At 43.9% G+C, this 20,903-nt stretch overlaps 1 protein-coding gene across 6 annotated transcripts in view; it reads right to left on the reverse strand.

Annotated features, from left to right (window-relative positions):
* enox2 (ecto-NOX disulfide-thiol exchanger 2) overlaps positions 1–20,903 on the reverse strand; it is a 144,723-nt gene that overhangs the window by 38,164 nt on the left and 85,656 nt on the right. For all 6 annotated transcript variants that reach the window (XM_068715145.1, XM_068715143.1, XM_068715141.1 and 3 more), the window contains one exon: positions 8,778–8,909. In XM_068715145.1, coding sequence (XP_068571246.1) covers positions 8,778–8,895 — 118 coding nt within the window. In that variant the 5' untranslated portion in view covers positions 8,896–8,909. The remainder of the gene's footprint in view (positions 1–8,777; positions 8,910–20,903) is intronic.

Consider the following 20,903-nt stretch of genomic DNA (forward strand, 5'->3'; position numbering starts at 1 on the left):
AAAAATTAATCAGCAACAATTTTCTTCATTAATTCAGTCAGAATTTAATGAGAATGAAGTGATTCCAGCTTCTAAAATGTGAATGTCTGGTGGCTTTCTTTGTCTTTTATGAAAGCAAACTGAATATTTTGGGGGTTTTTTTGGATTGTGTGGTGGAACAAAACAAACCATTTAAACACGACACCTCTGGGAAACTGATCAACTAATTGATAATGAAAAAAATGATTAGTTGCAGCCTAAAGTTTAGAATTCCTCATGCATTTGTTCAAAAAACTAGTCTTCAACAATTGGGGAAACTCTGCTTTTGACATTTTATATCTAAAATTTATGAATTTTCTTGTGAATATCAAATTACGAGGAACGTTGTTCCCTGGCAATACATGATGCACAGTTCAATAATGTGCTAAAAGCCTCCACGCTGTGCACTCAGTGAGAGCCAGGAGCAGCAGGTCTCTTTGAATCTGTGGAAGCTTCGGCGTTGAGAAAAAGCAAAGCCGGCACAACGGCGCATCTTCTTTGCGGCGCCGTTGCGGATCTCGCCGCGAGGAAAAAGGCCCGAGAGACGTTTCCTCTTGAAGCGGGACAACAAAAGAAACCCGAGGCGCGGTCCACCCCCCCACACACGGCCACACATCCGTCTGATCCTCTTCACCGCGCTCGTCTCCTTGCTTCAGTCTGGACTCTCAATCACAAACACCTGCCTGCTCACACCTCTCCCGTGAACAGTAAACACGCAAAGTCGGCCTCTATAAGAATATTGTACAAATGCTCTTCCTTCCGCCTTGATGTTAAACAATCTATTTCCCCCGAGGTTTCTTCAAAAGTTATTACATTTGGAGCCGCCCATCAATCAGGAGGTGCAGAGAGATGTATAAAAAAAAAAAAACCCCAACATTTGATTTTGTGAAGCTCCTGGCTATTAATGTCATCCTCGTCTCCCCTCCCCGTCTATCCCCTCTCTGATTTCCAGGGTAAATGTCCCTTCTAGCAGTCAGCGGCGGGGTGTGGGGGGGTTGTGAGGAGACATAGGCGGTGGCTGTGAGGCATGCTGGATAATATTCTCTAATGAGGCGAGCTAGCCACGCCACCTGGAACCCTACCAGTGGCTGAAATCTGCCTCGCTCGATCTCTGCCAACAGTCACCCCCTCTTTGCATTTTTATATGAACACATCCGACTTCATTTCTCGTACAGGAACATTTCTCCAGCCGGCAGGACAGAATCAAAACAAAAACAAACAAAAAAACGCTTTCCGAGGTCTCTGTTTATAAAAGATATTCCATCTCTTTATTGCATTATATCTAAATAAGAATCTGCTCCCTTATGTTCCCGTCAAAAATCCGTCTTCTTTATCCGACACCTCCACAGTCCCATCTCCATAACAAATCTAGCCTTTAGCAATATCTAGCCTACAATCTAATATAGCTGCCACGGAGAGGAAGGACTGTCAGGAAGTCCCATTTCTGTAGCCCTATAACTACTGCTGTATTTCTTTCCCCTAGACACTCTGTATATCCACCCTGTCCGCCTACAAGCTGCCCAAAACCTCTGGCATAGTACCAGTGCGGCTCCTGAGCAGTCAGCAGAAAGGGGCGCTGCACTCAGTCCAAGGATTGGAAAACGCTTACGGCAAAGGAGTGACTGTCAGCCAATGTATTTCCTAATGTTAATCCAGGTGAGCTAATGTGTGAAAATGAGACGACCCCGATTCATATCGGTCGTCTTGTGCCCTATATATATATATATATATATATTCGCATGAGGAGCACTGTTTAGGTGACTGGCTATGAAGCATGACACTAAGTTTTCATATATTCCACTGTGGTTGTGTGTGTGTGTGTGTGTGTGTGTGTACACTGTGTACAGCAGTGGAAGGGTTTGTGGCAACCGTGGGGAAAGGGATGAGGACGAGTGGGATGCAGCAGACAAAAGAGTGGCTGTTTATTCAGGGAACAGTTGTCTGTCCCTGGAGCCTGCTTATCTATTCCCGAGGGTGTGTGTGTGCGTGTGTGTGTGTGTGTGTGTGTGTGTGTGTGTGTGTGTGTGTGTGTGTGTGTGTGTGTGTATTCATGCATAAGGGTGTGCATCTAAATTAATTCTGATAACCTTGCAAAAACATGTGTGTGAATGCTAAATGTTTTCCTTTCGGTGGTGTGTGTGTCTGTGCATGTGTGCGCGCGCGTGTGTGTGTGTGTGTGTGTGTGTGTGTGTGTGTGTGTGTGTGTGTGCTTGCCACCTAAAATCTGTTGTGGAGGTTCCTCACATTTTCCTTTTGCCCATGAGCAGCTTTGAAAAAACACAAAAAGGCAAATCTAACCCTTCAGTCCTGTGAATACATACATCTATTATTATTAATATTATCATTACAGAAGCGTGGGCGCTGGGCTGCTCTTCTGTTATCGGTTACAAAAAACACACTTGACTTTCAAGGTCAGACCAAAACAAAAATGGGAGCTTCTGAACAAGCATTACTACTGTTCACTAAGTCTGACTGAGAGGTGGTTAGGACTCCTGATGCTGTGAAGTGAGTTAGGATCCAAGATGATTAAAGACATAAATACAATTCTGACTTTCATCAAATTGTTCTTTTTCTGGATTTCACCACTTCTGATCTCCACAAAACATTCAAAATGAATCCCAAAAAAAAAGTAAATAACATCTTTGATGGAACTCCGCGTGACTCATGTCCACACTGAGTCACTGTGATGAGGACTTTTAGATCACTTCTCCAAACCACAAAGTGAAACAATCAGAAGACAGTTCTTCACCCTGAGGCGTCACAAGCCAACAAAAAAAAAAAACAGGCTGTGAACAACTGGTAGCTTCTTCAGATCAAAACCAAATGTACTCAGGAACTAAATGTACAAAACTGTGATACAATGCATACTTTCAAGGATCTTGGGAAAACTGTTTTTTTTTTTTTAAAGGAATATAGGAGGAGGAACTCTATAGCTCTCCATCTGGTTCTCCTTATAGTCTGGATGTGCTGGAGAGATGAAGGCTGGGGAACACTCCTGGAAGAGGATATCCCCTCTCTCTTGGTCTGTGTCACATGTCAAATATGTAGAAACCAGATGTTGATTCCTGCCGTTACTGCTCCCCATCTGCGCTCCCTCCTCACAGTTGACATTGTATCTGGGATTATACTTATCAGGTTTTGGGGGCTCGCTAACCCTGAGACGCGACTTATCCATCATGTCATAAAACACATGTTGGGACTTTACTTGTCGTTGTGGTTTGGCTAAGCATTAGCTGAATTGATTTATGTAGTCATGTGATGTTGTCACTGGTGACATTCACTGAAAAGTAACTGGATCCATTTGAAACCAAACTCCGTCTTTAACACTTTGTTAAAGACGGAGTTTAGAATAAATAAATAAATCTCTTGGGATTTCATTCACCATGACTCGTCTCTGAGCAGAGGTGAAAGCCCTGCTGGGCCTTTTTCAAGTTTTCCATACAGGAACCGTCTCTGGTCTGTCTGGACAATTAAACAGGAGGTTCACCTTAATATTTACATCTTGGGGTTTCACAGACTTAAACAAGCCCTCTGCTATGCTCTCCACCGGGGGAACACAGTCTGCAGAATCCCACCAATCATTAGAACCGACACTGAGAATGCACACGCTATGATCGCAACGATAAAAAACCCAGACTGCAGCCTGCAGCTATTGAAGAGGGCAGACATGCAATCGATACGCAACACTGTTCCTCCAGAGATATGCTCGACATCACTGCGACGCCTGACACAGATTCCTTAAATTCTGCGTCGTGAGGTCTCGCTCCTCTCGCCTCACAGAGTCTGGAACTAGTTTGTTCCCAGGACTCGGTGCTGCTCTTCTCCCCTGAGCTGTTTGGATGAGGAGGCTACCCAACAAGGTAACCGTGGACTGACACCTTGGACTACGGTGCAGCGTGAAGAACAGACATTTCACTAAAAACTCTGGGAGATTCTAATCCATTTACTGCATTAGTATTGGATTTCTGTTAAATATTGCAACTTCATTTTTCTAGTTATTGTAATTTTTCCCCAACTTGCTCTCTGGGGACGGGTGGGGTCTCTACTTGAATCCTCACCCGGTTTCCCCTCACATGTCCTGGGACAGCTTGGGCTGGGTCAGAATCACAAAACTCTAATTAGCTTCAGAGGGCTTTAGAATCTGTCCAAAAGACGACACCCTGTGTCCTCAGATCCTTGACTCAGAAGAGGAAAATGTCTGTTAACAGGAAACAAATGGGGGAGAAAGCAATCGATGCCATACGCACAAAGATTATGGATCGGAGAAGACATCACAACTCCTCCATACTTTGTGCACCATTTACCATAGAGTACATATGTAGACGCTTGACTCATGCTTGTGGCCTGAGTCCAAATGTCTCCCTCTATCCAAACACTTTGCTAACACAAACATGTAATAATAACTTTCTAACACACACACACACACACACAACCACTGGCCGGTCCATCTATAGAAATAAAACTGTCATCATTGGAGACGTGGACCCGGCTTTGTGAGGCTGCAGAGTATTCAAGGCTCTGCCCACAGTGGTCTGTTGATCCAGCTGTCTGACTGGATAAATCCGCTTGGCTGGAGGCAGGGAAAGACTGTGGGGGGGGGGGGGGGGAAACACACACATTCCAGGCTCACAGTGGATGAAACGGAGGCAAAATTATAATGTGTAATGAAAGCACTCCCGCTCAGGCAGTCTCTTTTAATGAATGAGCCTGAAAGTGAGACATAAAAACCCACTTAGACCAACATGCAGGAAGCATGCGACCAATCGTCCGTGTCCTAAAAAACACGCTGGAAGAGGACAGAGACTCTCCCCCGTTGTTTAGAGGTGAAACAAAGAAAAAGGGAGACACAGATGATGTTCAGTCATGATGGAGAATCAATAACTAATCCACATGGATTACTGCAGAGGCACAAGGTGCTCTGGTAACAAGTCCCACATGACAGAATGAGACCGTGTGACATCATGCGAAAGTGTTTGCTCGAGAAGCTTTGTGCTCACAGCACAGAGAAGAGGAAGAGAAGAGGAAGAGGCGTGCAGAAGCCATGTTTAGCACAAAAGGTGCGTCTTACACACAGCTGAGTAGTCTATGAAAGCTGAATTTATCAAATATCGTGCCGTTGTTCGTGGCTAACCTTGAGCTTCTTAGGCCTCATTACTGGTTGGAAACTGAGAAAAAGAGGCAAGTAAGACGGAGAGAGTTTGAGTGGATCTCTTCCCACTTATATATACATATATATATACATATATATATGTATATATATATGTATATGTATATATACATATACATATACGTTTTTTTGGGCTAGAGTGAAGTAAAAATAAATTGCATGGGTGGAAACTATAAGCCTGTGAGTAATATATGTAAAGTTCCTTTGGAATGTGGAGAGAGAGAGAGAGAGAGAGAGAGAGAGAGAGAGAGAGAGAGAGAGAGAGAGAGAGAGAGAGAGAAACACATCAAAAGTACTTTTACTGTCCATCTGGGGGAGAAAAACAAGTTTTGAATTCATCAAAATTTGCGCTATTGATGCATTATGTAATATGCTACGTGTCGATTGTTGGACCGGCTGCACCTTTGGGTGACAGTACGCACTGTTCGAGCCCGGAGGAGCATGTCAGTGTGACTCAGTGAGGTCTGAGTGTGTGAAGGAGCTCAGCTCTGTGAAGTGCAGATGAACAGCGAGTGCTCCAATGTGACTCTGGGTTGCAGAGGCTGGCTCAGCTGTAATGAGATATAAATGAGATGTAGGGTAATTTAGGCTGCTCGGGGAGGGAGGGAGGGAGGGAGGGAGGGAGGGAGTGCAGGACAGGAAAGAGGAAGGAAGAAGAGGGAAAGGTAGGGAAACACCAGCTGTTCTTCCAGGTGATGGAGGAGCGGCGACACAGCTGTCCTCGTCACCCGAGTCTCCTTCCTCTCCATCACGGGCTCCTCCCTTCTTTCCTCTCCTTACTACCCGTCTCAAACTGCCTCTGGTACCCGATGTAGTACTCTAGTTCAGGCTCAGAGGCCCCGCACAGCCGTGGTAAACCCACACAGGACAGTTTCATTACTTTGCCTGATTAGAGCTCTTCACGGGACTCTGCTTGATTGATCTACCTCAGTCAAGTCGCGACTAGCAGTTTCGGAATTGTGAATAGTGTTCACGTCAACATTACAAGCTGCAATATACATGAATTTCCTGATAAAACAAAACAAAACACGGACGCTTTACGTTGTCCGAGGTCATTAAAACCCATTTTTAAAAAACGGAGACCACCTTGCAATGGGATCCCACCAGCTGCGACTCCAAATCGGGGCAAGTCGATGCCGATAAAATGGAGTGCATGCCATTCAGGTGAGCTAGTTCCAGGGTCCAGGCATTGGGCACGCTGGCTCGCTGGCATGGTTTACTGGGAGAGGTGAAATTAGTTTGACCTGTGCTTTTCCTGCTGTGACAAGTCAAAGTGTCTGCTGTGAGAAAAGAGCTATTCTTTCACACACACAGATTAACGGCTGCTCTCCTTCTCGGTTTTCCACAAACACATTCCAAAACCAACTACATGCTCCTGGCTTTAAGCATGACTGAAGGCCACAAGCGTCTGAAGGTCTGATTACATGTAAGAGCGGCTTATTTGACCTTTCTTACAGCAGACACCAAACACAGGTGCAGCTAATAACATCACTAATTGCTGCATTCGATTTTTTTTTTTGTGTGTGTGTGTGTGTGTGTGTGTGTGTGTGTGTGTGTGTATGTGTGTGTGTGTGTGTGTGTGTGTGTGTGTGTGTGTGTGTGTGTGTGTGCCAGTTTCAGGGCTCTGGTCGCTGCGCATGCTGTATCACCGGCACGGCTTAATGAAACACTTAAAATGGAACAGAGCCACCATTAATGTTATTAGTTACACTTGTGCTTTTTCCTGCTATGGTGAGTTAAAATATCTGCTGTATATAAAAAAAAAAGAAAAAGAAAAAAGAAAAAAAAAGGGCCTTAAAGCACTGAGTATAAAGTTCAAGAGGAGGGAGTTGGCACCTTCAAACATACACTCATGAATAGATGCTTGAGTGTGTGTGTGTGTGTGTGTGTGTGTGTGTGTGTGTGTGTGTGTGTGTGTGTGTGTGTGTCCAGCATCCAGTCTTCACCTCCAACATTGGGCTTCGTTCCTCCGCTTCCCTTTAGGAGACGTTTTATTACCACTCGTGTCCTCTCTCTCCCTCCTCAGTAGAAAGGTTTTTGTTTACCGTTTTTTGAAATATGCCAGGCCTGAGTGAGTGAGTGCGCGTGTGTGTGTGTGTGTGTGTGTGTGCGCGTGTGTGTGTATGTGTGTGCTTCCCTTAATATTTCTCGAGGAGTGCATTTGGGAGACTCTTCGTCTCCAAGTGCGTACACACATGCGTCTACACACACACACACACACACACACACCAGCCTGGCATATTTCAAATATGAAAGTGCATTTCGGCTAAGAAGTGGGAAGTGATTTATAAAAGGCTTTAGGGAAAGGCTTTCTACTGAGGATAGAGAAAAGACATGGCGGAATAACTCTTCAGAGACGGGGAGTGGGAGGGTGCTGCTGAACCTAATGTTATAGATAGCAGAGCAATCGGTGAGGATGAATATCATCGCGGCTGATCAGAGTACAGCAGCTCTACATTGTGCTCCCTGAGGTTGTAACAATACCGGAGAAATAATGAAACCAATGTCATTGCTTTAACCGCCGTGAACTGCCGGTTCCCAACTGTTAAACAGTCATTCAACCGACGACAATAGACTCTTTTTTTTTTTTTTTTAGTCATTGTAGAGTGCTGAGCTCAGCTCTCTCCAGTGTGCACGTCAGCTGACGTATGCGACGTAAATCGAGGAGCAGAAATTGAAAAGATACGTACGTCTTTTGTCTTTTGTTTGACGAAGCTCGTGTGCTTCAGCTTCAGCTTGGTGGAAAGTAGAGTTCGCAGTTAAACGTCGTCGATGGCACTGAACATCTGCAAGTGTCAGTGATACGTGGTGTACGGTACTGAAACGCGTCACCGCTCTTGTATTACTTAACAGGCAGCCGGAAAGAGACAGAGCGCGCTCGCCTGTGTGCCGTATTAAGAGCTTTGCAGCCAGAACTTATGCTGCTTATTCAAACACACTTACTTTAAATGAGCAATGCAGCCACGCCTGAGAATCATGAGAAGTAGCAGATATCCTACACTGCTGAACGCTAATGCAAGTCAAACACAATTTTGCTAATCAACAAACATCGCCACTCCACACTAGAGGGAAAAAGGTCGTGCTCTTTCTGTAAATGACAGAATTAAAATGATCCGTTTTAGATGAAACCGATCCAAATCAGGGAGGATCCATGAGGAGAATCCTGCACATTTCATTTCTTCTGGGTCCTCTGTAACACGTCGCTATGCCTTAAAAAGGAAAATAGCCAGAGGGGTAAAAAACTAATGCACCCAAAATAAATCAAATTATTATGATGGGAACGGTGTACGAGCTAAAGCTGCAGTTCTGGAGTGAATATTTCTACATAAACTGTAACAAAAATTACATAAAAGCTTAATAAAATGCTAAATGCTTAATTATGCTAAATAACATAAATAAAGAAATAATACTCATTATTGGGCAACCAAAACGCAGTAAAATAGTCTTCTTAACAAAATCCAATCTTTACGTTTCTCGCCTCATAGCGTGCAGATAGAACCCATTTTCCTAACAGTCTTTTCCGGTGGAATACTGAAATAATCTCTCAACGCCGAGGCGTCCGTGCTTGTGGTTCGGTGTGTTTCTTCGGTACCTGGCATGAGTTGCTGTCCAGTGATTCCGATGGGAGGCATCCCCAGGTTGTTCATGGCCGTTGCCCAGGGGTTGGGGTCCGGCATGGGCATCGTCATCGAGTTGGAGTCCATTGTCATGTTACAGATCCCTTCTGCGGAAAGACACAAGGAAAAAAAAAAAAAGGGGGGGGAGGGGACGGAGAGAGGAGTCAGTATCTTTCCTGCCACCTATAAATCATCATGATACAGGGTCATGCCAGAGGAGGAATCGTGTTACGGTCAAGACTGAGGTTGGAAGATTGCTTTCAACAGTGCGGCGCTGTCATGGCGTCTCCGGCCGCCTCCTCTCTCTATAAATCCTACTTTATTTCTGTGTTCTGTCTGAGGGGAGAGAGGAGAGGGCAGCCCACTGTGACCCTGCAGTCAGTCTGACACCAAAGTGGATCCAACAACACTGTCATTAAGAATCCATTCATCCTGTTGTTGCGGGTTTGTTCACTTTCCGCAACCAATGTCTAACAGCCTGGCCTCTTGACACCTGCTGACCCAGTGACCTGTACGGACAGTCCGCTAGATATACATCATGTAGAATCATTTCATTATTTGAAAAAAATAAAAAATAGCAATGGGTTCATATATCTACACAAACCGTGCACCAATGACTACTCCAGTGAAAGATCAGAGCTTTCATTTGCAAGTCAGAGTAAGAAAATAATGCAGCGTAAAACAAGATTATCATGGCACTAAGCATAAATCCTGATGCTATCAGGCATTTGCAAGGCGCTCTGGTACTAAACCTTGGAAAAATCTCCAACTTAGCACGACAAATACACACACAGACACACGCACACACACACACACACACTCACCACCTCAAACTCACAACCACAGACTCGTGGTTTACTGCCAAGTGTTGCATAATAAATCAAACACATTTACATCCCCATAATAAAAAAACCCTCGCAGTAAAGTCAACATGAACGCATCGTACATCCACCAGCGGCTCATTCTCCCCGTCTGCAGTCGATTTCGCAGCTCTAAACGCTGCGGCGCTCTCTCTCTCTCTCTCTCTCTCTCTCTCTCTCTCTCTCTCTCTCTCTCTCTCTCTCTCTCTCTCTCTCTCTCTCTCTCTCTCTCTCTCCTCCGGTCGACCTCTTTCTCTCCGACAGACCTGTAAATTGCTGACTGCTGGCTGAGCCAAGCTGCCCTCTTCTCTCCCGATGCCAAAGCCAACACCACTGTTAATAATGACAAGCGCTGCACCCGGCACACACACACACACACACACACACACACACACACACACACACACACACTTCACACCTCAGAAGGTCTGCAGCAGAGCCCCACTGTGGAGGTAACACTGAGCTCTGTGTAGAACCCTGTGTGTGTGTGTGTGTGTGTGTGTGTGTGTGTGTGTGTGTGTGTGTGTTGGTGTTGCTGGTGGTCAGACACAGCTGGCAACGTGTAATGATGTTATTTGCCTCTTCGCCTTCCTCTCCGGGCTGCTAATTTTCGGATCTGTCCGCCGTCGTCGCCACCGCCGTGCAGAGGCCTGATAAAGAAGCAGGCTGTGTCCGTGATGATGCTGCTGCTTCACGAGGACTTGGCGTGGCTTGTTAGCTGACACAACCCTATTAACTGGGGACACTTTGCAGGACTTAGAATGAAGGAGGAGAGGAGCGGTGGACAGTTTTATTACAGTTCACGGTGCATTAACGGCCGTCACTGCTCAGGGATACACACACACACACACACACACACACACACACACACACACACACACACACACACACACACACACACACACAGGGTCTGACAGGTGATGTCTGAGGTCCCTTGCTTGGCTACACAAACAACAATAATTGCAGTTTGGGGAAAACAATATCTATATGTTACATGATATAGAGTTCGACATGGCTTAGATTTGGTAATAGTAACATTGAGATATATCCTACATTTCTTAGATTCTGTGTTACTGTAGATACTGTAAGTGATAGAAGCTTATTTGAGTCTTTGGACAAAGTGCAGTTGTGATGAACCTTACATATATATATATGTTTATTGAGGTGAATAATTGACGATTCCTTTAGTCAACTAAATGTCTTAAAGCAGTAAAAGATGTCCGTCACAAGGTCCCAGAGACTTCGATGACTTGTTTGCCAAAATTGAACCAGCAAACATTTTAGCATGTTTGCTTTATGATTAGATTAATTTTATTTGTTCGTCAATACCACCAGTGTGCCCATCTAGTCTATCTACAAATGGTTTCTCTATGAAATTACCAGAGAATGACAATAACAATCCGTCACCTCGGTCAATACTGAACAGACGGGACTCCTTCCTCCACGCGTCCCTCCGTCCTCTCGTCTGGAGAGAAAACACAACACGGCGTTTTGGTCTTTGATGAGAAATCATTCAAGGTCAGCAGCTTTCTAAAGACATTTCAGCAGAATTCATGTCTGTTCATCACTAGGGGGACGGAGTTGATATTGACCGTGAAGGCTTTTATTCATTTGACTGGATGGTGTACTGTTAGTGCCGGGTCAGGTTAAGTCCTCTACAGGAGCCTTCAGACCCCGCTGACAATAGACATACACCTTCACTTCATCCGTCTGGCGCTGTGCTCCCATTCACTGAGTGCATCCTTAAGTCGGTTCTTTGCTTCTTTTTTCTTTCCATTGCCTGTCCTACACACACACACACACACAGTCCGTCCTCCATGAATCAATTATACTTGTCAGACTTGCAGCTCTGCGCGTCAATCACTGAGGGCTTTTGATTTTGGTGTGGCAAAGTGACCCTGAGGGCAGGAGTCGGCCTTAAAAGGAACCGTCCCGCAGCATTCACGTCGATATGTAGAGCTGAGGGAGGAATAGCAAACAGCCGCTGAGAAAATCAACCCGAGGATACACTCATGAGCAGGCAAACAGCCCGGCACACATACGTTAACCTTGCCAGAGAGGGGGAACAGGAGCCAGGGACAATACTGCCAATGAGGGAATCAATGTGGGTAAACATTTTGAAGTGAAATCATGGATTAGAGCCGTCTGCTTTGCTGCTTTCAAGCCAATTGTCTGCATGGGATGAAAAGTACCTAATTGAGTCCCGGCATTTCCTTAATGTTTATTCCAAGGTCCGACGATCAGAGAAAAGGTTAAAAGCAGCGGAGATAAGGGACAAAAAAACAAGCCAAGATATGTTCAGCTGCTGGCTCAGTTTATATGTACATATAAGCCACTTAAAATGATATAAAATGAACAATCTAATAATGTGGAGATAAGACCTCGAGACAAAGAGATCTAAATGTCTCTACTGACAGGATGTCAACATTTAAGTCTCCAAAGGTGGGCAGGTTGCAGTTACCAAAATAAACAGACTTCTTGTGAAAATGACATGAAGACAACTTGACATGTACTGTCAGTACGTTACACACACAAGGAATTTGGCTCGGTGAATGGTTCCCAATAATAAACACTATTATACACAATAGTAGAAGACATAATCTAAAAATAGAAAATATGAACATTTACAGTAAAATATGGTAAACAAACAAATAAGAGTCTGTTAAAATAAGTATGTTATTAAAGTGTTAAGTGTATATTATTAGAGAAATAGTAGAATATTAGAAACTTATCGACTGGCTACTATTTTGATAACCCATCAGTCGTTTTTTTAAGCAGAAAATGTCAGAAATGTGCTGCTTCCATCTTCTCAAATGTGTCTATTTTCTAGTTCTATTCTTCAGTTTTCTATGATATGAAATATCTTTGCATTAAATACTGTCGATTGGACAAAACAAGCAATTTTGAATATGTAAACTTTTTGGAACTGTTTGGAAGTTGTTATGGTATAATTTACAATTTTCAACTCAACGCCAGTATCTCTGCGCGGAAACTGGCCCGTGGCAATTAAAGCGACAGTGATGTTGATTTCGCCGGGGTCCACGCCAGCCCGAGGCTTCCCTGATACTCACTCTCCTCTCTGTGGGCTGTGACCGGCTTTTAGCTCCCCTAAAAGCTCCCCCAGGAGGCAGAGAGGAAATTAAGTCATTTTAAGGCCCATTGGCTGTAAGACCCAACAGCAGGCAGAGAGACGCTAGGGGCCATTTAGTCTAAAATGCACATGGTTTTAACAGCTAACTACAGGTTTATTACAGCCCCCAGGGAGCCAATTCAAGAGGCTGCTAAAAGATGAGGGACGGCGACAAAAAGAGAAAGAAAAGAGCGGCTTTTAATAGACAGATGCGCCGCTGATGGGACGACATGACAGAAAGACGAGTGAAGTAGCAAACGGAAGCTACCTCAAATTCAACGTTTCATCATCGCAGCAACGAATGAAAGCACAGACACCTGATGATAGTCATTACCACAAAGTAGGAATTGCGCAAAAAAAGCCTACAATTAGCGTATGATGTAATGTCATCGCTGATCACAATGTGTTGCGGAGCAGATAGATGAGCTTAATTAAAATTTCAACACTTCTCCTCCGACCAAAAGGAGAAAAAAAATAAAATAAAAGGGGAGAAGATGTTCTGCCATTATCCATCTGTGAGGCTGCGTGAAGAGCCCTCACATATGCATGGGAAGCACATGCTGTAGAAGAAGAAACGCCGTCGCTGCACAATTGCTCACCGAGAGCCTCTTTGACCTTAATCTCCTAAATGCAGGTCTATGTGTGTGTGTGTGTGTGTGTGTGTGTGTGTGTGTGTGTGTGTACGTCAGAAGAGCACTTCCAGGGTCATCTGGGAAACTGAGTCTCATCACAATGTGAGAGGAGCATTAAGATAAGATGTGTGCATCAGTAGAAAACCCTGTTTAGAGGACCATTGGTGCAACTTTATCTCTAGTGTGCTGAATTATCAGCGCCTACTAAAACTAGAGAAATGTGCCCTTAAAGATAACTATATTATTCTTCAATTACTTACGTGCCAAACATACAAGAGCGCGCGCGCGCACACACACACACACACACACACACACACACACACACACAAGCAGTGTCTGTTTAATAATGTATGACCGCCCTTCTCTCCGCTTCTTTGATCTGTTAATTATGATAAAACTGGTAGGGGTCTGGTGATTAGTGGTGGCACAGTGAAGAGTGCCCTGAGTGTTATACTACACCACGTCTCATTTAGGACCAGAGAAGAAGACAACAAAGTGAAGATGTAAAGATGACAGAAGAGGCCTTAAGACAGCCAGGCCTCGTGGGAAATTTTATATATATATAGAAAGAGAGAGAGAAAATGTGAGAAACACCCTCTGCCATTTCTCTTTCAATCACCTCGATATGTTCTAATAAATAAATGTGTTAATAAGAGTTGAGTTCACAGAGATTGACAGAGAAAAATGCAGCTCCTGCGAAGAAGGAGGCGGATGTTGACCACATGTCACAGCTCATCACGCACCGTGTTGGTTGCTACTACGGCAAAACATTGCTTGCAAAATGTTTGCTTTTGAGTGTTATCGTCTTTGACCAGCGAGGCCTGGGAATAGGACTTTACTTAATATAGATCGCCGCAAATCTACCTTTATAGATGGGCTTAAATGCCATCCGTTTTTTTCTGGATTTGACAGGTAATTATCACATTCCTGTCTGGTCTGTGCGTCCATGAACTGATATTCCAGAAAATGTAAAGGATATGTATTGCTATGGCGATATAAAATGGCATACGTATATCGCGATGAGAGGATTTCGTCCATATTATCCGTTGATTCTGATCCACAGGTGGTGGGAACATGCTAAGAAACATGACAATGAACCAGCAGAGGATAAAGACGACCATCAGGTAAACAAATACAGCTTTGAAAAGCTTTTATCACTTTATTGGTACTTAATCCTCAAGATATACACACTGAGCGGATATAGAAACTCCACAGAAGTACCTTCACGGAAATGAGTAGGTCACAGAGGCGAAACAAGGTGAAACAAAATGTCCTGGCTGTTGAAGGGCTGCCTGTAATGTTATTAGTGAAACTAGAAGAGCGATGGCTTCATACCGCTCCGGAACAAGTCATTTCATTACCCTCCAAAACTGGGCGAGAGACAACCTCAGGCACTTCCCTGCAACACAGAGGATCAATGGGACGGTGCCTTGTTTACATTTTTGAGCAACTTTAAAATGTGATCATAACGCCGAATCCCTAAAGAGCTGCCCGCAAAAAAAATGAGCTGCAGGCAGAGACGAGGCTCCGCTGTAAAATAAATCCGTCGCAATTTGACGGCTGGGGGGTTGATTCTACGCCGCCGTCTGTGTGCGACAGGTGGCCGTCGCTTTAACCAGGCGGCCGCAGCTCAGGTCGTCCAGTCAAATGACATAAACTAACCTGAGCCCAAATCCACAGCAGAGGTGACTCAAACTCTGACTCTGTCAAAACACCAAAAAAAAAAAAAAAAGAGTAATGCATATTCCAACTCATTATAGTCCAATCAGGTGCACACGCTCACAAAAAAAAAAAAAAAAAAAAAAAAGTGTGGTACTCGTGATTAAGTCCCGTGAGTCAAAGTGCACAAAATCCTACAAGTCCTCCGCAGGACTCTGAATACTCATTAACTCGCTCATCTGACCCCCCCCCCCCCCCCACAGACACCCTCATCAGAATATAATGCTTTACTTCACTTCATTAATAAATCCATTCCAGCAGATTGAACACTCATTGATAAAGATCTGGTCAGTCTTTAAGCGCATCAATGAAAGCTAGACCCGTTTGCAAATACACACACTCTGACCCACCGCCGAGTCCAGAGGTCAACATCAGCTGCTCTCGCTGCCTCAGTGTTGACATTAGGAGTGATTAAAAATAAAATTAAAATAAATCACGCGCATTGAGAGGGATCGAATGATGAACCAGCATATTAAAGCTGCTCTGTCACGACTCCAATCATTTACTCTGCAACTACAGCTGAATGCCTAATTACAATTACTTAAGATTAGTTTAAACACTTGGCTCGCATAGCGCTGAAGACTAAAAACATATTATACGATTAGACCCCCCCCCCCATGAATCAATGAATTCATAGTATATCAATGAGGGAGAGAAAAGAAGAAGCAGATGCACGGTGGACATCAGCGTTTATCTCAGCATCTCACTGAAGACTTTCCCCGTGCAGAGTAGTGAGCGACCTCACTTCCTGCGGCCTTATCAGCCGTTATTTTTATACAAATGGAGCAGAGGCATTTGTGTTTGTGTCAATGTTGTCAAGGGAGGAACATCCGTTCCCGGTCACGAGCGCGACTCCTTCCCTCCTTATCGGGCCGAGGGAGGTGACGGACGAGAACAGATCGCTCCGATAACAGGGCGGGAGGGAGGGAGGAAGAGGAATGAAGGTGCAGAGAGATCACAAACAAAAGCTCACCTCACTCACCGCATCAGTGCTATCAAACTGCACGGGAAGACGCGAGGCTGTCTGCGGAGGCTATGGACACAACAAACAGGGCAAGGCTGTGAAGAGCCACATGTATGTAAAAGTGATGTTTTTTGGTGGAGAAATCGATCCTACCCGCCACACAAACTGCCTTCAGATTTGGTCAGAAGAACTAAAAATGTGACGTCGAGCTGCATGCAGGATTCAGGTTCAGCCCCGATTGGACCAGGTTCAGCTTGGAACGGCTGCGGAACCAACGCATCGCTTCCAGTTCTGCCGCGGAACATCGGTCAAGACTGGCTTTAGCGCTCCTGAGCCACAGTGCACAATGGAGAAATATTCAGATGCCGCGTCTTCCACTATTTGCCACAGTGATCACCTCCATGTAAACAGCCTTTGAGCAGCCTGCTGGCAGGTTCCACACACAGTGGGGAAGATTATGTTGATGTACTGTGTGTGTTTTTTTTTTTTGTGGTTTTTTAATGAATGTGCATGGGGATTTGGACTCCTTGTGTTCTTTCTTTAGCAGCTTTTCTAAAGCTTGTATCGCGCCGTACCTCCGGGAAAAGCTTTCTCTAGAAAAGTCCTTAATTGCCTTGTCAGCTTTCTAAACTTCCCTGATGATCGCTGAGATGCAACATCTTTCCTCCATGATGACACCAGCGCTACGCACTCAAGAAGAAGAATGAAGACATTGCAACAGTAAAGAAAACAGAAGCGTATGAAATAAAGTGAGCATGTTTTTTTAAATGAATGATTGAAATCTTTGCCTGCGGGGCAGATACTGCATCGCTCACACACTTATCAGAATAACTCCAACCAGCAGGTGACAGGTTATGGTGACAGGCAGGGCAGAATGAGAGAGGTGACATTTCTCATGGAAAAACAAATGCAACATATTTAGAATGTTGTTGTATTATTATATCTGGCACTTTTAATGAGTTTACCAGGTGACACAACAGATTCATGTATCTTTTACCCTTTGGGGTGATCATCAATAGTGGAAGCATCCTTAACTACGACACTAGCGACATCTACAAGCAGCAGCTGACCTTAATGACGTAACAAAACCGCTTCCTTCTAATCTGTAGGACCGGCGAGGTCTCAGAGACAGGAAGTGACGTCAATGAACGCGTGTTTTGCCGAGGTCGGCTGCAGACATAGATCGGTCCACACTGACGGCGGTGGAGATTTGCCCAATTACAGGGAAGCTGATTACCTCTCTCTTTGGCTCTTTTTCATTTGTTGGCTTATTACATTTGAATATGCACGATGAATGACTGAAGCGTTCTACGATATAGAACCACATTGTCATTCGCTGGCTTATTAATCTAAACATGCACAAAGTGAAGTATGACAACACCGTTCAATGTGCTCCCACACCATCAGCAATGTTTGGGATTTCACTCCAAATATCAATTTTTTTAATTTACACTGAAGAAAACCAAAAAGTCAAAGTGATCTCATTACTGGGCAGGAGAAATGGCTTCTCATTTTAATGTGCAAATGATGCACAGCATCTATTCCACTGTGCTGGCGGGGGGGGGGGGGGGGGGGGGTAGATGAGTGACAGCGGCAGCGACTATGAATCTGAAACATTTTTTTTTTTTTGTTATGATGGCCGAGCCGTCACATCAGTAAATACAGATTTGTGAGTAATGCAATCTTATCTAACACACAGCGTGTTGGCTGACTCCATCACCAGAGCAACAATCACGGGAGGAGGAGGAGGAGGAGGAGGAGGAGGAGGAGGAGGAGGAGGAGGAGGGAGGTAATTGGCAATTTGATCATTTAAAGTGAGTTGCGCTAAAGGAGCGGATGAAACCTGGCCGTGTAATGTACGTGATACACGAGTGCATAAAATGAAAAGCGCTTCAACCAGATGAACTATGTTTAAGCCTCTGTGCATTGAGTGTGTGAGCAGCCGGGGGATCAATAAAGCATCCTATTACTTTTATTAGAGAACGTAGGCAAGTCGCAAATTAGCCGGGACACGGTGAACCTCCTCAGCGTTTATCTTGACCGAACTGGAGGTGGTGGGAGGAGCAACACGGTGCCGCGGATGTGTTGTGCACTAAATTATGCCGCATCTAACAATTGTTCTCGTTAACAATGAATCTGCCAATTGTTGGCTTGATTGATTGTTTAGTCAATAAAATGTCAAGAAATAGTGAAAAGTGCTCGTTAAAATCTCAAAGAGGTTGGGTTTACGATCACACAGGAAAGCAGCCAGGCCTCGTAATGGAGAACAGATAACGTGAGGCATTGAGGAATGACTTTTATTAATTAGCAAATATTTTGTTATATCGATGACTCATTTGTGGATCTATGCACTTCTGTGGTTATATTTCCTATTTTTCAAACTCAAAGTGCTGCTAACATATTTCTGTGCGAGCTAATGTATATTAATATTTCAATAAAACCTTAACAGTAGGTTAAATCTTTTATTGTTAAAACTTTACACACGTTTCACGAGCTCTACCTCCTCTCCTTCTGTCCTGGACTTTAACTGGGAGGGTTTCCATTTAGCCAATTAGTGTTATTGCTACTATTACTTTAAACAAGTATGAAGTGAATGTGGTGATATTTTTAAGTTTCTGGATGTAATATAATCTTTAGTTTCATACATTAAACTGCTAATGTAGCGATATAAATGTAGCTTGTGTACTATTGGGACTATTCACATGCTACTGCAGGTACAGTATGTGGGTTTATGCTTTGCTATATTTTATGTCGAGCTGTTTTACAGAAATGATTATTTTATTTTACCAAAAGTATATTTTATACATTTGTTTGTAATGTTGCATACTATGCGTCTTTGTGCAGTGAGACCCAGTGAATAGATAGATCCCCAGTGAATAGATAGATCCCGCTACACATCTATACGCTCAGTAACATGATCAACACGTCAACACGAGTCCATTTATTGAGCAGCCAAGGAAACTCAGCCGATCGAAGAAAAAAGGTTAAAAAAAGAGTCGTTTACGGCCGTTTCTGAAGTAGTTGTGAAACACGATGCTGTTCCCGTTGACCAGGCTCTGTGGCACTGTGGCCTGGTGTGTGTGTGTGTGTGTGTGTGTGTGTGTGTGTGTGTGTAGATCATCAGGGTTGACAGGGATCAATGTGACACGTACCACAAGAGCAGTCACAGATCACCTCCTCCTAAACGGTGCCACCGGTCAACACCACCGATGCAACAACTCAAATGTGTTTCTTTTCTATCTTTTCAGTTGTCCCACTGGAAACGCACAGAGTACACAACCATTCACCACTGCTTCAAACTGAACGACGTCAACTTGAACTGCCCCTAAAATAAAGCCGAGAAGCAAATCCATACAGAGTCCACTGGAGTCTAACGTAGCAGGAAACACATATGGTGAGATATTCATATAAACATATTAACTTTGGTTAAATTAAGTTTTAATGTGACCAATTTACAAAAAAAAAAAGCATTAAAGCTTTTTATTATGTCTACTTAAAACAGAAATGGAACAGATTCCCTCATGAGAAGTAATTGGGAAACATTCCTGCAGCGTTTCCACAAAGTGCATACTTCCACAGCAGCTCTGCAGCGGGGAGTCAAACTTCTATATTCTAATATGATAAAGTCGCGGGGGGGGGGGGGGGGGTGGTGAACTTCTATATGAGCTAATCTATTGAGACTTCTAACCGGAGCGGGGAACGTCACGGTACTGGATTTAGATAAACACGGAGGAGGTTAATGCAACGGGACAGCTCGGTTCATATACATGTTATATTAATTTAACCCTCTCCCTCATCCATTATACATTGTGTCGGAACATGACTTATCATAAGCAATTTGCATGACTTTCAGCTCTCCTGCGGTGCCCGTCTGTTCACCAAACAAAGCAAAACTATTCTCAGACGAAGAGAAAAAAAAAAACACACACACAAGGAAAGCAGGAGACGGAACAAGTAGAGGTAGAAGAAAAGGTAATAAAAAAAAAAAAAATCTATTCATTTCAGCAAAAATAAGACCAGAGAATTAATTTGCACAAAGAAAACGTTCAGTACTGTGCGGCTGACTGAGAGATATATATCGAGATATAAAGCGATGTGGGCAGACATGAGGAGAAAAGAAATAAACAGCATCAAAGATGAGCGCCGTTAGTGTTCCTCGCACTCAACATTCTGAGCAGATTCACACTCATTTAATTAGGAAGACACACAAGAATAAGATGCATTAGTTGACGGGGGAATGGATATTTATGCGAGTCGTTCCAATCCAGTCTTTCTCTATCTAGTCTATTTGACTAATATTCTACTCGCAGGGTTTGACAGAAAGTTTTAAAACAGATAACACGCGCTAAGCAGCTCCCATTAGAAGGGAATCCTTCTGAAGGGAGCCGCTTGATGTGCAGATCTGTTTTAAATCTGCTAAATATGTCTTTGATCCAGCAGCCGTCCCGTCAGACACCAGGATGTGCGCGTCTTTCTTTTTTTTGGTATGGTTTCCTATTTGACAGGAAGTTTGACGAGCATCTCATCTAATTTTCAATTAAGAGGAGATACGGGAAAAAGTGAAAATACCTGCATTCACCCGTAATGTGAAAAGCTCCAACTTGCCTCTTTAAAGCCCAGTGTGCTGTGAGAAAAAACATGGTAATGTCCCCTTTAAATGTGGGGTTGAAGACAACATGGTCCGACTCTCACACAGGGCAGGGCAATATCAATATTATAACGATCAAGTGATGAGACTAGATATCGTCTTTTGGATATCATTACACGGCAGTGTTGTCTTTTAAAGTCTGCATCAC

This window comes from Cebidichthys violaceus, unplaced genomic scaffold (assembly GCF_023349555.1).
Source record: "Cebidichthys violaceus isolate CVI_PGR_0920_01 unplaced genomic scaffold, fCebVio1.0.p SCAF_2, whole genome shotgun sequence".
NCBI classification, from domain to species: Eukaryota; Metazoa; Chordata; class Actinopteri; order Perciformes; family Stichaeidae; genus Cebidichthys; species Cebidichthys violaceus.